At 35.9% G+C, this 15,954-nt stretch overlaps 1 protein-coding gene across 1 annotated transcript in view; it reads right to left on the reverse strand.

Annotated features, from left to right (window-relative positions):
- The window catches only part of LOC117409645 (multiple epidermal growth factor-like domains protein 10), a 64,728-nt gene that overhangs the window by 46,735 nt on the left and 2,039 nt on the right, over nt 1-15,954 (reverse strand). Inside the window, exons 2-4 of the mRNA XM_058992406.1 lie at nt 3,624-3,756; nt 3,129-3,230; nt 1,197-1,297 (exon numbers count right to left, since the gene is read on the reverse strand). Of these exons, the coding sequence (XP_058848389.1) occupies nt 1,197-1,297; nt 3,129-3,230; nt 3,624-3,739 (319 nt within the window). The 5' untranslated portion in view covers nt 3,740-3,756. The remainder of the gene's footprint in view (nt 1-1,196; nt 1,298-3,128; nt 3,231-3,623; nt 3,757-15,954) is intronic.

Raw genomic sequence — 15,954 nt, forward strand, 5'->3', positions numbered from 1 at the left:
CAGTCCACTTTAAGGTAGTTGAACAGTTCGGACTAATATCCCCAAGAATGGGCTTCCAAGGTATGCAACAGGTTTTCCAATCAGTCTTTCTTTTTCATATTCCAAAAACCAATACAAAACATAATTGATTCCTAATTCCATGCATAGTTTATATCGGTATACAGGCTGAGTAGAACCAAGTAATGCTAAGATATTATTTGAATCAATGGTTGGCTGTTCAAGTGTAGTTTGTACGGTTTTTATAACCTTCAGATCAGTAAAAGACAGCCCACGTGAAGAAAACAAAAGCTGGGACATGGTTTAAATAAAACAACTCTATAAGTTGATATAAGTTAGGTAAGCCATTCTCTACACTGTAGATATACTGTATGCAAAAAGTGTGACATATGTATGTACAGCATCACTACCAGTATATAATTCGATCTTTCTGCCTTCCCTTGGTCCTCAAGAGACCCAATTAGAATTGCTCTTATACATTTGATCTACTTGGCTAATTTAACCCATATTTAATTCAATGTGTTTATACCGATATATTCAAAGTCTGCCAAATAAATAAATAATAATAATATTTCATTCAGTGTGCTTCTATAAATTCAAAGGCAATGTGGTGAAGGCTTTAAGGATTGAAACCAGTTCTATCTTTGTTCTGTCTTCTTGCACACTTTTCTTTACTGGGTATCTAGTAATTGTATTTAATGTGATTTGATTTTGCCAGGTAATACCATTTGCCAGGTAACAAAGATTGACATTTGGCCACATTATAATTCTATCTGTCTAACTAGATTATTCCACGTGTATCACCCAATTCCTTCGTTTTTGTTTAACTGGTGTTGACAGTGAGGCACTAGCACTGTATTCATATTGATTTCCTTGTTGTTTGCATTTCTCTAGCCCTTGGGGCAACAAGCAATGGCAAGGTGCAATTCTATTATATGACTTTTAAGAATTTCCCCCATACTGTCTAGCAGCCTCTGGTGCTCCAAGTTTGGGGTATTTTGCTGTTTTAAAAGAGCTCCTGAAGACAAAATGACACGGTAAAGTGCCGCCATTTTCAACACATTTTGGAATGAATTGCCTACTTTCAGTGACTGATGAATTAAGGCATTCCTATCATAGATAATACGCTAGCAGCAGGATAGCTAAGGGATAATGATCTTCATTTTACTTTCCTCTTTAAGAGTGTAAATGATACTTACGAATACACATCTCTCTGCTTTCATAAAATCCAGGGCAGCACTGCGATTTCCGCCTGTACATTGTTTTCTCTCCTCGCCTATAGGCTGTTCTATAGCTGACTCTATCAACAGAAAAAAGAAATACGTTAAAGCAAAGGGCATTACCCAGTCCTGTACGAGATAATGTAATAACACCATTTTCTGTTCATGCAATCCAAACCCAAGATAATATCGTCATTAAAATGAGACCTCCCAAGGTGAGGTTGAGGATGTTTAATGGACCTGATAAGGCTATTACTTAAATGATAATGCTCATGGGTCAATTCCAGCATATCAAATTTAGTCCACTCTGTGTGTCTAACTAGTGGATTAAGCAGGTTTAGTTCACTTGATTTGGACTGAAGTTAGTACACCTTCTAATCCCGATTGCAGCGTATCAAATCACGTTTGTGATGATCCTGTTCAAGTGGATTAACAATACTGTGAAGGATGAGAATAACTTAGTTTGCTTGCTTGTCCTAAGTGCTTAAATGTGTTTGCAGAGACACCTGCATTTTTCCTCTAAAATGACAAGTACATCTGAAAACTTTATTCAGTGCATTTCATATGTCCGTCACGTTCGGGCAATCAGATCCGTGAGAATAAAGTCATGCAAAATATATATAGGTCCTACATTTTAAATAAACTTTTTAATCATGTACCGCTTTCAGTTTAATGCAATACAATTTCAGTTAATATGCTTTAACTATAAACAACTAATGGTCCATTATCACACAATTAAAATTTTCTGTGCCTATGCAGCAGTGTCAACTTAAATGCAAGTACAGTCAGATCCGCCAGTTTGAAATGCGCACGAAAAAGACATTTATTTTTACTAAAATATGTTTGATGTAATAAAAATGCATCTTTGTTTTTGTACAGGGATCCCTTTATATATTTATCTGACACTGAATTCCACATATCGGATTAGTAAAGAAGTGTTTTTACATCTATAATTTTAGGATTGAGATAAATAACCTATATGAACATAATATAGATATTTTATTCAACATCATGCAGTCAAAGAAACTACACAATGATATCGCAGAGGTCTACCGGAAACCTATAACGTAGTGCAGTGTTTCCTATTAGATCGAAATGTCACATTTTTCAATTTATCCGTTTTTTGTCAAGTATATGGAAAACTACAAAGTGATATGTAATTTTATATACTAACATAACATTATTCAGCAGGTTTTACTCGACTTTATGAAGAAAAATATGTTCATTCTACAGGGTGATGCAAAACTAGGTTCAGCTGTAGGTTAGTCCCCATTAACCTTGTTCTGATCAGTTAAACCCATTACTGGGATCATCTATATGGCACACTGTAATCAGGATTAAATTAGTACAGATATGCAGGATTTTCTAGTCCATATTTTAGTCCACTTGACGTGGACTAAATCACTCATATGCTGCAATTGACCCCATGTTTTTTAACCTCATCATCATAAACCTCAAATCAGACCCCAATTTGCTAACATTTTGCCTGCGCAACATTTGTTCTGGCAATTGGGGTCCCTTATAAAGCTTTACCATGCAAACAGTCAAAAACATTATCCAGCATAGTAATAAAATTGTAAAGCATTAACAAGAACTCTGAACTGGAAAGAATTATGGTAAAGTACAGTAAAGACCCAAATACATAAGGGGAAAAACGGTGAACTCATCAATTAGAATTTATGAGTTAGAATATTACACAGCTTACAAAAAAGCAGTGATGTTCTTTTTTTGATAACCTTTCTTTGTAGGCAACATTATTATAAAAATAGCATGCACTATTTTGAGGTTTTGTAGTTTTTTTTAAATATACTATCTTTAGAAAACCACAACACTTATCCTTTCGCTTTTCTGTGACAAGGAATACAAAAAGCAAGAGCGCTTCCTTAAACGTGAAACTTTTCCATTTCTCACCTGTGTCTTGTGCATTTGAACCAGTTCAGGATGTCAGTACAGCTGGTATAGTAAATCTGATCAAATGGATGTGCGTAGGACTCTTGCACAGTAACAGAATAACTAGAAGAAAATAGCAGAATAAGTTACTAGAATGTATTGATACCAAATGTGTGTGGTCTCAAAACTCAAGACTTTTTAACAACAAGGCCACTTAATGATGTAATAGCTAAGCCTTTGGGGCAACTGAAGGGATGGGGTATCACATGCTCTATGGAATACCTTAATATAAGTCATACTGCAAACTATGTAATGATTACAATTTGTATAAGGATGGCTGATTATGATAAAGGGCACAAAACGCATCATTATACAATACACAAATGTCTTACACATTAAAGCACAGAGACAGTATTCAACTTGAACCTACTTTAAAAAAGCCCAAGCATAAAACTAAACTGCATACTTATTCTAAACTAAAAATCTGTATAATTATAAGTGCCAAATATGACTTACCTTTCCCAATGGCTGCATACATTTGGGTCCTCAAGATTGAGTGAAGATGTTGCTCCCATTAAGTAACATATCAAGGCAATTAAGAGGGATCCACAATGATGTAGAAAAGGGACCATCTTTCAAGATGTAAAACCTACAATAAAAACAACACACGCTAGTTGAGCCTGAAATATACTTTGATGTCTTTAATATTATATAACACATGTTTGTTTCATGAGGATCTTGCATTATCTTTTTATAATGTAAACCAATTGGCTACTGTATGGAATAAATAATGTAAAATGTGAATACAAAAGTAAAATATGAATATGATTATTATGTATTATTAATCACAAATTTTTACTTAAATGTCTTACATTTTAATGTATGTATAGCCACAGCCTTAAACACATTACCTGTGAAGAATCACACCTTTGTGAGGAATATAAAAAGTACATCATCCACTTATATCAGTGCATGAAAAAGCAACACTGTTTAATATAGTTAGCAAACACAAAGCAAGGCACTTAAGGATCCAAACAGAAGAAAAAAATATATATAAAATATACTCAGAAAAGGCTCACTATATAATTTGACTTGAACATTAATGCTTATACAGTACAACAGAGAAACATAACTCTATAAGGTACTTATATAGAATGGTGAGCTGTAGGATTTAATGGGAATATCGAAGGTCCACTTCTTTTTGTCGATTTCATGGTTATGTTAGCAAGTAGATTAAACAACTGGCAGTGCTTGGAGAGGAGCTGTAAAACAGGTAACATTTGTTTTTGATTGAAGACAAACTGTGAAAGAAAAACTATTCTGCTTGAGACACAATCATTGGGAATTTAAGATGCAAACACTAATACAAAAAAATATGATATCCACAGAAACAAAGGACATTTTGACTATTTAGTAAGTGGCTTAGATGAAGTCAAGTAAACCGTGAATGTAAACAAGAAAAAGTAATTTACTGCACAGAAAGACCACGCACATTCCATCTCCATTAAAAAAGTATTCATTTATTTACATTCAAGTCATTAAATGTGTTTGGGTTGGTTGTCAACCTTTGTTAAGACAAATATAAAAATGAACAGAAGGCGGTAGTGTGACTTCCGGATTAACAGTTGAAAATTAAATCAGTTTTTGAGCATCATATGCACACTGTCACAACCAGCTTGGATCATCAGGGTTTTACAACCTGCAGGAACCGTTGCTTTCATCACCAAGTTTAAGAAGCAAGTCGGGCGTACATAATGTGTGGCAGACAGACAGACAGTCAGGCGTACATAATGTGTGTCAGACAGACAGACAGTCGCGTGTACATAATGTGTGGCAGACAGACAGACAGTCGCGTGTACATAATGTGTGGCAGACAGACAGATAGTCGAGCATACATAATGTCCAGTATGCCCATCTCCATCACATCCCTTTTCTGGTAAATTTACTATATCATCTTCAGCACACAAAAATGTATTGTTTTCAACACACACCCACAAGATCTGGTTGTTTATGCAGTAATTCAGCTTTTATTGTCTTATCCAAGGAAACAATTAAAATAGGTAATCATTCTCATTTAGTAACTTTGATGTAGAGCAGCAAGCAGCTGGTATGTATTTAGTATAAATGTTGAACAACAGAACCTATTGTAGTGATTTTTTTTTTTTTTTGCATGACCAAGGTCTGTATTTATCCAAGATGGGAAGCAAACTAGTTTTTTTTTTTTAAGCTACAGCATCAGGTAAAACTAGTTTGGAACTGGGTGGATAACCTTAGAACAAGCAAGCTTGTTGATGTGTTGCTTCCTGCTTACACACCAGGGTTTGTTTTAATGATCAAACAGCAGTGGATCAAAAGAACACATACCACCCATGTGATGATAAATAGTGTCAGGTAACTGAAGACAAACGTTTCGATCACCAGTTCTGTAACAAACGCAGATTTATTTTCAAGTTTGATAGCTTTTATAATATAAATTCAGTTACATTTTCATTTATTCTTATGCTATTAGTTTGCCAAAATACAAGAAATTAAACTGCAATATATTAAGAGTACAATTAAACCCTGTCCCGCATCAAATCAACACAGTAAAGAAACACTCATAATTTAAAGGTGAATGATACCATTTGCAGCTAGTTTTAGTGAGTTTCTAAACAGAAGAGAGAAGCACTAACTCTCATACCAACCCGGTCTGAAATAGAAAGCTACAGAAATAATATGCTGGTACCACAAGAAGCATTCCGCAAGTTCAAGTCATCGGATGCTTATAATTATTAACATAAGAAATCTACTAAAAAAACATCTGTAGTTTTTAGACAAATTATCATCTATATTGTCACTGTCAGTACTGTCTGTCAGACCATCATAGCCAAACTGAATGCCAAAGATGATCTGGGACATTGCTCATCTGCTTTTGATTGTCACCATTGTTTCTGGCACATGATGTGCTTAGTGATGATTAATGTGAGCTTGTTTAAGAGAATATTCACTGTTTAAAACTGACAGATAAATACATATGCCCATACACACGGTCCAATTACATAATGTCTGTGAATGTTTTCCATTTGCTGTTTTCTCAGGACACTATGCAAGGCCACCCTGTTCTACATCAGTGCACCTCAATGCATCCTGACCAGAAGGCCCATCCCTGTTATTCAGACGGGTGTCTGAGGAGCCATTTGAGTCAAACTGAGCTGAATTGTGATTAAATAAGGTCTACAGCTATGGCCAAAAGTTTTGCATCACCTAGAACATTACGATTGAGACAAAAAATGTTAAAAAAAAAAACTACATGAACATAATTTAGATCATATATTTAACTTCATGTAATCAAAGAAACTACAAAATGATATAGCACAAGTCTACCATAATAGTAGTACAGTATTTCATGTTAGATTTAGAAATGTCACAGTTTTCATTTTTGTCAGTTTTTTGTTAAGTACAGTATATGGAAAATCACGAATTAACATGTAATTCAATATGTTAACCTAACATTATTCAGCAGATTTTATTCGATTTTATGAAGCAAAATTAGTTAATTCAATAGGGTGATGCAAAACTTTTGGCTATACTGTAGCTGCAGGTTCAGACGACCAACTTTAAAGGTGTATCTGATACTGTAGCTTCTAATTTTGAAAACAATCCATCGCCACCTTTCATTGGCATTTTTTTTTATCAAAAAAACCCAAATACACTGCAATAGTAAAAACGCAATGTCTTCCTTCAAATAAATCATATGGATGTGCAGAAAGTTCAAGCTTGATTGTTGTTTTAGAAAAAAAAAATCTTAACATGTATTTAAACATAAGACCATTAGAATCAAAGCTAAACTTCACCTTAAAGGGAAAGTGATACAAAATGCTGAAAATGTTTTAAACTATCCCTCCTGCTAGATGCACTTCCGCATATAAACCTATATTAATGCATTTCAACAAATAATCTACAAATCCACAATCCACATTAGGAATAAACTCTGATTTATTTACAGTGTTCTCACATACATTCCATTCTCTGAGGAATTATTGAGGTGTTGTTGATACAGCTGTGGTTTTTAAAGAGGATCCTCTTTCCACTGCTTAGGAAAATGAATGCTGCTAATAATTACTAGTGTCCATTCTCTCCCATTCTACAGATCTGTGAAAGGGAGCGTTCTGCTGAAGAAGTGGCAACAAGTCTGCGAAATCTAATTTTAAACAGAAAAACAAAAAACCGCCATATAATAGGAAATGCGTTTTCAGACAGTATGAATAATGGCCTTAATGACAGCCATGCAACAAGGCCATATGATAGACAATACAATACTCATCAAAAGCAGCAGGGTGGCCACAGGCTGCTCTAAGGAGTCAGTAGCTTTATACGGACATTTTGTACATTGCATTTTGTTCCCTTGCTTTTTTTTTATAATGTTCAGCGCTTCCCCTACTGCAGTTATAAAATACAGCGTTTCTACTTTGTTCAGAAGTCTGAGTTTAAGGTTTCTTCAGTTCTAGTTGCCAGTCACAAACATAGACTGCATTACACAGATCAGCTAGAGTGCCTTCAAATAAATAACCACTACAAAATAAATAACCAGTAGTACTGTAATACAAATACAATATGCATTAGCCCATGACCCTGAATTTACCACATCTGTAATGTTTGACCTCTTACAGAAAAAGACTTGAGATGAATACAACGCTGGGCAAATTCCAGAGGCAGAAATATGAGAAACCTTTCTATGTACTTTACTGAATGTAATATTTTTATTTCTGATGAAACAAGTCAGAATCGACAGATGGGAAGCAGGATTTTCAAGGAATTGCATTATGTATGTATTATGTATTTACTATAAATCCAATTTTAATGTAATACATGTATTATGTATTTATATAAACAATTTTTAACAAGAGAAAATTCTGTAAGAGCCATCTTTTAAAATGCACCTTATTTTTTACATGCGTCTGGTCCAGTAGGATTGATGTTGGATTGAAAATTAGTTTACAGTTTCATGATGGGAGGGATGAAACAGGTACGGTTACAAATTTTTACATCAAAACATTCCCCAACAACACTTCAAAAACCCACACCCTGGCTATTAATAGATCTGTGAGCATAATCATTTGGGAGAGCACGTTGGTCTGATTTGCTGTGTTAGACAAACACCCTTCTAGTTTACGTATACCAATAGCCAATGATTAGTAAAACAACAATGTTCCCACAGCCTTGATACTATTATTTCATGTTTACCAATACAAGAATAGGTACAGTGTCTTCAAAATAATTCAAGTTTGATATAAAATTCTCAAAATAAGTGCCTTTAAAGTATATACCGCGTGAAGACCGCCCCCTCCCTTCCCCCATTTCCCCCATATAGACTGACTGGACAGAATAGATGTATCTGAATCTTTGCCACAATGGTCCGATTGTAATGACTGGGTTGTGATGTCATCCAGACCCTGACAATGTTTTGTCTGGGAAAAGTAGAACCCAGTTTTGAACTTCCATGTTACAACTGGATTTTCTGCAGTTAAATACATTCCTCTTGTTTTACTGGTAGGAGATTCACAAAGCATTCCAGCAATTGGCAGTCTCGGCACAGCTCGAATTCTATGCTTGTCCTGTTGGAAGCAGCTCTTCAATGGAAAGTTGCTCCAAGAGTGCTTTTTCAATATTCTTTGCCTCATTATAGTGGAACCGTGCTGTTCCCACGTCTCTGATCAGTCTTACTCAATGACACACGTGCTTTCTTGTGATTTTTTTTTTTCAGTCAACAAAAACCTTCAACGATATATATAACTTTCTAGTCAGCCAAAAGGAGTTTTCCTTTTATAAGGGGGTGGGTGATGTAAACAATGGTCCAATGTTTTGTTATGTTCAGTGTATAGCTACGGCTGCTGTAAACTGTCTGCTATGCCAGTGGAATATATTGAGCTTAGTTTTTTGTCTACTTTTTCAGCAAATGGGTTTATAATTTTTTAACAGTCACATTTTAACAGTTTTTTCAAATGTAGTCTAGTGTGACCCCACAATAAACTATGTATCTATGTGTGAAAAATATGTTTAAAAAAATAGCTTTTTATGAAAAATTTGAGCAACACCTTTGGTTTTCAATATGCTCTGATAGGCTTAATGTTATCTTTTTAAGGTATGTATGTTGATTTGACAAGTCAGGCTTGTTCTTATTTTTTTCTTTAAAGGGTGACAAAGTAAAAAGATTACCAAATCAATATTTCCACCTGTCAGATTTTTTTTTATGTGACTTACAGATTGTCTGACTGAGAAAATAATGTTTTCCTTTCCCTCTATCGCATTAATATGAGCAACATCCTAATCACTTTAGAAGCAACTGAGCCATATGGCAATTAGCCAGTTTTGTGTTCTGACTCGGGATACATTTTGAAAATCAACATCTGCCTGCAGCCCAGTTCTAAATAAAGAAAAATAATAGTCTAAGGCATTCCACATGGTAGTGTAAGCCTACTTCACTGGGATGCAGGGGGAAAGGAACCACCCGCCATTCCACACCAGTGTAGAGAGTGAAAGACACACTACTAACTCAGAGTCTTATTATTGTATGGGGAGGCTGAAGAGTCTTATTATTGTATGGTGAGGCTGAAGAATCTTATTATTGTATGGTGAGGCTGAAGAATCTTATTATTGTGTGGGGAGGCTGAAGAGTCTTATAATTGTATGGGGAGGCTGAAGAATCTTATTATTGTGTGGGGAGGCTGAAGAGTCTTATAATTGTATGGGGAGGCTGAAGAGTCTTATTATTGTGTGGGGAGGCTGAAGAGTCTTATTATTGTATGGGGAGGCTGCAGAGTCTTATTATTGTATGGGGAGTCTTATTATTGTATGGGGAGGCTGCAGAGTCTTATTATTGTATGGGGAGGCTGAAGAGTCTTATTATTGTATGGGGAGGCTGAAGAGTCTTATTATTGTATGGGGAGGCTGAAGAGTCTTATTATTGTATGGGGAGTCTTATTATTGTATGGGGAGGCTGAAGAGTCTTATTATTGTATTCTGACTGACATCTTTCATATCCTTTTAAAGTTTTACCCCAGTTCGGGTGTAAAACGCATTTTCTCCACAAGCCAGCACTTTAACATACTTTGCATACAATATTTTCTAAACAAAGCTGTTAAAGCAGGAGAAAGTCAAACAAAAGCATCAAGCACATCGTATCGACTTAATTTGCTAAACTTAAATAAATGACCAATAAAATAATGATAATATACCATTCTGTACAGTACATATGAAACATATCTATTTAATAAAAAGGAAGCAATTCAGCCACACTTTCATTGCAGAGCAAGGTACGTAACATTTTGAAGAAACAAACAGAAACAGTACTCTTAGCAATACTAATGGTCAAAGGTGCTTTGGACTGTTGATGGATGGACAACGACACCTAAGCTAATGAAACAAAAATGTGATACAAAATAAAAGTAGACCGTCGGGTTACAAAAATAAAGATAGCCGTGCATCTCTAATAGCAGGACCCTCGTCATATCGGTTGAGGTAGCTGTTCCTCTGCTTCACTCACCGTCAGCAGCCACCTGAACACCTCCTTACGGTCCTGGCACAGACTGTGCAGGACACAGCAGGCAGTAATAACTTGGAGAGCAAACTCGTGGTTCACTTCAGTACGCTTCAGTAGTATCCGCCCCCTCCCTTTCAATAGCTCCCCCTTCTCCATTCATTTGCATAATGTTTGGGGGAAAGTGGGCATTCCCAGGAAACTGAACGGCTTCACATGGAAACGTAAAAAGGTACCAATTCCATGTTATTTCATGAGACAGAAATGTCTCGAGTAACAGTAAACACACAACTAAGCCAATCTGGGAGGGCCCACGTGCGGTGATTGGCTAAAACAGGCTAAAGGGGAGAGCGGCATGCCCCTCTTAGCCATTTTTTAGACAGCTTTACTCAGTGTTCCATGCAAGCCAGCTGAAGAAATTGAAGAGTATGATTGGCTAATAGACACACTTATCATAACTAATGAGGGGACAAGAGCGCATCTGAATCCTCCGAACACACAGTGACTGACTGGAGAATTTGGATCGGACGGCTGCCTCAGTGTTAAAGCTATGTATTTATTGTTATACAGTACTAGTCTCTGGCTAAGAGAACACCCCTCGGGAAGCAAGTGAAGTGTTCTCTAAGACGGAGTTAGCCACCAGACAATAAATAAATATGTATTACTTGTCATGAAATTAACTCAGTTAAGTAAAAGAAAAGCAATAGGCAAGTGTATGTTAATAAACCATAATAATACAGTAACAGACAAACTAATGTCAATAAACTGTCAACCTAAATTGACGCAGCACCCCTACACATGTTAAAAAATGCAGCAGCAATATACAAGACATGCACTTTATTTAACAGAATGATGAAGCAACTCGCCAGAACACCAAATTGCACGGCAACTTGTGTCTGATTCAGGTTTTTTGTCAAGAGCTCAAACCATTTCCAACTTTTTGTAGCAAGAGAAACAGCGGTGCAAGTGTTCTCTTAGGAGACCTTCCTATAAGCGGAGACTTCTGTATTACATATAAATAAATACATAAAAAAATCTTATTTGTTTCAATTTTTTTGAGAAGGCAATGCCTCCTCTGCCTCCTCTGACAAGCCGCAACTGCTCAAGCGATACATTCACACCAACAAATTGGTTATGCAAGAAACGGTCACATTGGTTAAAATGTTCAAGTGAATCTCAGCCATGGAGTATTGATGATTCAGTAATACTGGAAAGAAATGTTTGATAAACTTGATAAGTAGTATATAGACAGTCTTAACTAAATTGAGAAGAGTAGAGTCTTCCTTTTAGCATATGGTTCTTGTGACATGCCATGGGTTGTCAGGAACAACTAAGAAACCATTGTTATTGACAGTATGTAAAAAACAGGGGGGTTTAAATCTCCAATTACCATGGACGCGCTTACAGGCCGTGTCACAGCTGCACAACACATTTTCAACAACTGCTCCCCGAGCAGACAAGAGGGCTGCTGTTTTTGCACAAGACTGATACACGGAGCCTGCCTATGTGGTAGATTAAACTAATGCTATAGCTCTTTGATAAACTGAGCAGCACACACTGGGTATATTAACAGACACCCTATGACACTGGCAGGAATTACTTCTGATGTGTTTCCAAACACTTGAAGAAGCTATGGACTTCAAGAAGCTATGGACATATCTCAGTTTTATTACTACAGCTATAGCTCAATGTCTTCTTGTCACATCATTAACTTAATACTGTTTTGTAAATTAGATGTTTTTACTAGTGTTTTATAAGTTTCAAAGCCTGTTTGTATTCTGTCTGTCTAACTGTATACACATCCCTCCAGTACAGGATTCAAATACTTATGAAAATAAATATTTACAAATAGGAGAATAAATAGGTTGGCAGTTAGACCTTGGTTACAATATTAGTGTATGCATTTGCATGGCAGATACATGGTGCACATATAATCAAATTATTATGATTATCAATTATCTGTGTCTTCAAAGCACTACAGAATCATCTGTCCACGGCTGATTTACAAAAATTTCAAATCGCACCCCTGAGTTTCTTTGTGGTACTTTGTGGCTTGTGTTTATTTTCTAAGCGGATAAGAAAATAATGGGTAATGTTCCTTCTGTCTATCCTTAGAAAACACTCAAATATTTTAAAAGGATGTATTAAACAATAAATGCCCAGGGAGGTTCATCCTTGTTATTGGAATAAGAAAAACTATTAGGCATAGTGTTATCAATATTTGTTTCAAAATCCTCTTTATGATTCATGTCTCAGAAACGTTGACTGTAAACCACTTGTTCTAAAAAGGATTAGGCCTAGATTTTATAATAAACTCACCAGAAGCACATCATGGAAGTCAACATACAGCATGCATCGATAGATTTAAAAATTATCTAAATATCTTATTAGTTTCTTCCATAAACACAATATAAGCAACCAATAAACATACTAATACACCTTTAGTAACAAACAGAAATAAACAAACTTCTTGGATAAAAAAGATGGTGGTTAAGCTTCTAACTTGCTTTTGCAAGCTGCTTCCTGGCCTCTACCCAGCTGAAGCACTTTCAGGGCCTTTGGGCATTGTTAAAATAGTGTTCAAACAGTGGGAGGCAACAGTCTTTCTGCAAACTGGCATATAGTCCTTCTATAAGGAAGAAACACCCTTTGTCAAAAGCGGTCCAAAGACTACTCAGTAAAGGTCCTTTTCTTAAGTTTTGTCTCCCTCAGAATAAATACAGCCTGTCTGTTCAAGCCCTGCTCCTGGGAAGCCTGTATTCACCTGACTCACTCAGCTGTGCTCTGCCATGGTAATCACTCTTCCCAGAAAGTCAAGCTTGAACCTGTAGTGGTGCCCAGCCATTCTGCACTGGCTGGAATCTTCACACTTCCCTAAGCAAGCCTTGTATTGCTTAAAGGGCTTCAGGACACAAGCTTTCAACCCTTTGGGAGCCCACTAAAATTACACAAACATTAAACCAGCTCAAGTCTGAAGTTTGTTTTCAACTACCAGTGAGTGTACTTGGAGACCATAGCATTTAAAAACTGCCCTTGCTTGGTTCTGAATCGCTTTCCATTTGAAGTCCTCTCACACAGTTTACGCTATATTCTGGTTGACATGTTTTACTATGAATTTCAAGAAAATTAAAGTACAGCATACAAACAATATGGATTAATCTAAACTAAATTAGCCTCACAGAACCTCACAATGAAAATACATCCCAATTTTCACGTGCCTATGTTTTCTTGCAATTTATATTAAAAACTAAGAATAAATGTTCATTTCTGTGCGTTGCCTATTCAATGTGCCACTGTCATTTAAATCATCTTGGGGTTTACTGGCTGGTAGGTTCAAGTGACAACTTATACATGGCTTACTGAATTTCAAAATGTTTAAAATATCACTGTATAGCTATAGTTTTATTCTGTACACAAGTTACTACCTGCTGCCGGTATATACAGTATACTACTTGCAACAAGTAAATTGAGAAGAAAAGGTAGTATCCATTTAAAAAAAAAATGGTATTCTTTTTAATAAAAGTATGTCTTCCAATCATTTGTTGTTAATATTCATTCTTAACAATTTTGACTTCCCTTTTGAAACATAAACACAATGTTGTAATATCTCTACATGTAAAACCTGTGACTGATGCATTTGAACAGCTGTTTGCAAGAAGTTGGCAGTGTGGTCCACTGTAGAGGCATGTAAGCCAGACACTGCCTCACTGTGTGATCTTTGGACAAGTCCCATGCCATGTCCAGCTTTTATGAGATATGGGTCAGTTCATAAAACACATGCCAGTATTAGTTTTGCTCTTTCTTCTAATGAAAAACAAAAGATCCTGCAATTTACACCGGAAACCACATACAATTTTTACTTATGTACCAAAAAAAAAAAATCTATAGAGAATGGCAAATTGTTTTTTAACATGGGGTCCTATTCACAGAGCATTAATGGACAGTTATTTAAAGAATAATGTATTTAAAGGATGTTTCAAGATGCGTTGTTTTGTTGTTTTTTAACCACGTTAACCACAAAGTTTGAGATTAAAGCCATCTCAGTTTGGACCAAACTTAATATTACCCTTTTGCATTTTGCACTATTATTCACAACATACTGTAAGTTTACATCACAAGGGAAAGAAGAATGTCTGAAATCTATACTTCAACAACTTGCCTGTCAAGTAGTTTGATCCACCTTTCAGACTGTTTAAATTTTTCGGTCTATTCAGTGGAATTATCCAAGCTCAGCGAGGCTTGGAAATGAGTTACAGAGGTTTAATTGCCTGTTTGACCATGACTGATGAAATCTTAATGCCTTTAATTAGAGATTTGGGCTTCTTAAAGCTCCACCCAATGGTTTTTAGCTTAAGTTGTAAATATATATATATATATAGTGTGTGTGTAGCTTTAATTCCTTTCACTCGTTCAGTAAATATGAAGTAGTTCTATTTTTCACTCTGGCCACCTGAGGGCCACATTGTGAAATAAAGATGCCTGTGCCTCTATGAAGAAAAAGTTTGCTGTCATGACCAGGGGGCGGGCAGTTTCACTCCGGTCCCCAGAAGAGCACAAGATTTTAGGGCATTTTCTTTGTTGCTTTGGGGCACTTTCAAGAGCCACTACCTTAAGATGTCCAAATATATTTTACATTGTGCATTCATATTGTTTAACATATTACATTTACTTCTGGAGCTAATTACTGTTGCCATTAGGGATGTTGTTTGTGTTATTTTCTTGCAGAAAATACGTTTTGGTAATAACTTGGGTAACACTACAAGAAAGTGATGCAACTTAAGTTAATCTAATCCACTTTCTTGTACATTTTACCTCACAAGTTATGGTTTAGTAATTTCAGCATATGAGTGGGCAGAACATATTGATTTCACATTAAAAAATGTCAAATGAAATTTAGTGAACAAAAACATCTGTTACAGTTACACCGCTGCAGTTTCCACAATTCTACAGTTTGTTTTAACAGACCACGTCTGGTTACAATATATTGCTAAATATATCTAAAAGGGGAACCTGCTTCTTTTTATCCATTCAATTCTGTCTTTATCATGTGTTTTATTGTTACTTTCTATTTCATTTTATGCTGTGCTTGATTTTTTTTAAACATTTTTATAAATGACCAAGCATGGCACCTTTACAGATGATGAGGTAAAAGTGCACCACTCCCCACCAGCATAAGAAAGGGCAGGGAAGTTAAAGGGATTATTTCAATAAAAAAGAAAGTGGATGAATAAATGTTTATATTCCTTTAAGTGAAGCCATCTGCACCAAACCTCTGCCCTTATTTTTATCTCCCTAACCCTCATTCTAAACCTTTCTCCTTTGCGAAAGCTT

The sequence above is a fragment of the Acipenser ruthenus genome, chromosome 2, assembly GCF_902713425.1.
Source record: "Acipenser ruthenus chromosome 2, fAciRut3.2 maternal haplotype, whole genome shotgun sequence".
Taxonomy (NCBI): domain Eukaryota; kingdom Metazoa; phylum Chordata; class Actinopteri; order Acipenseriformes; family Acipenseridae; genus Acipenser; species Acipenser ruthenus.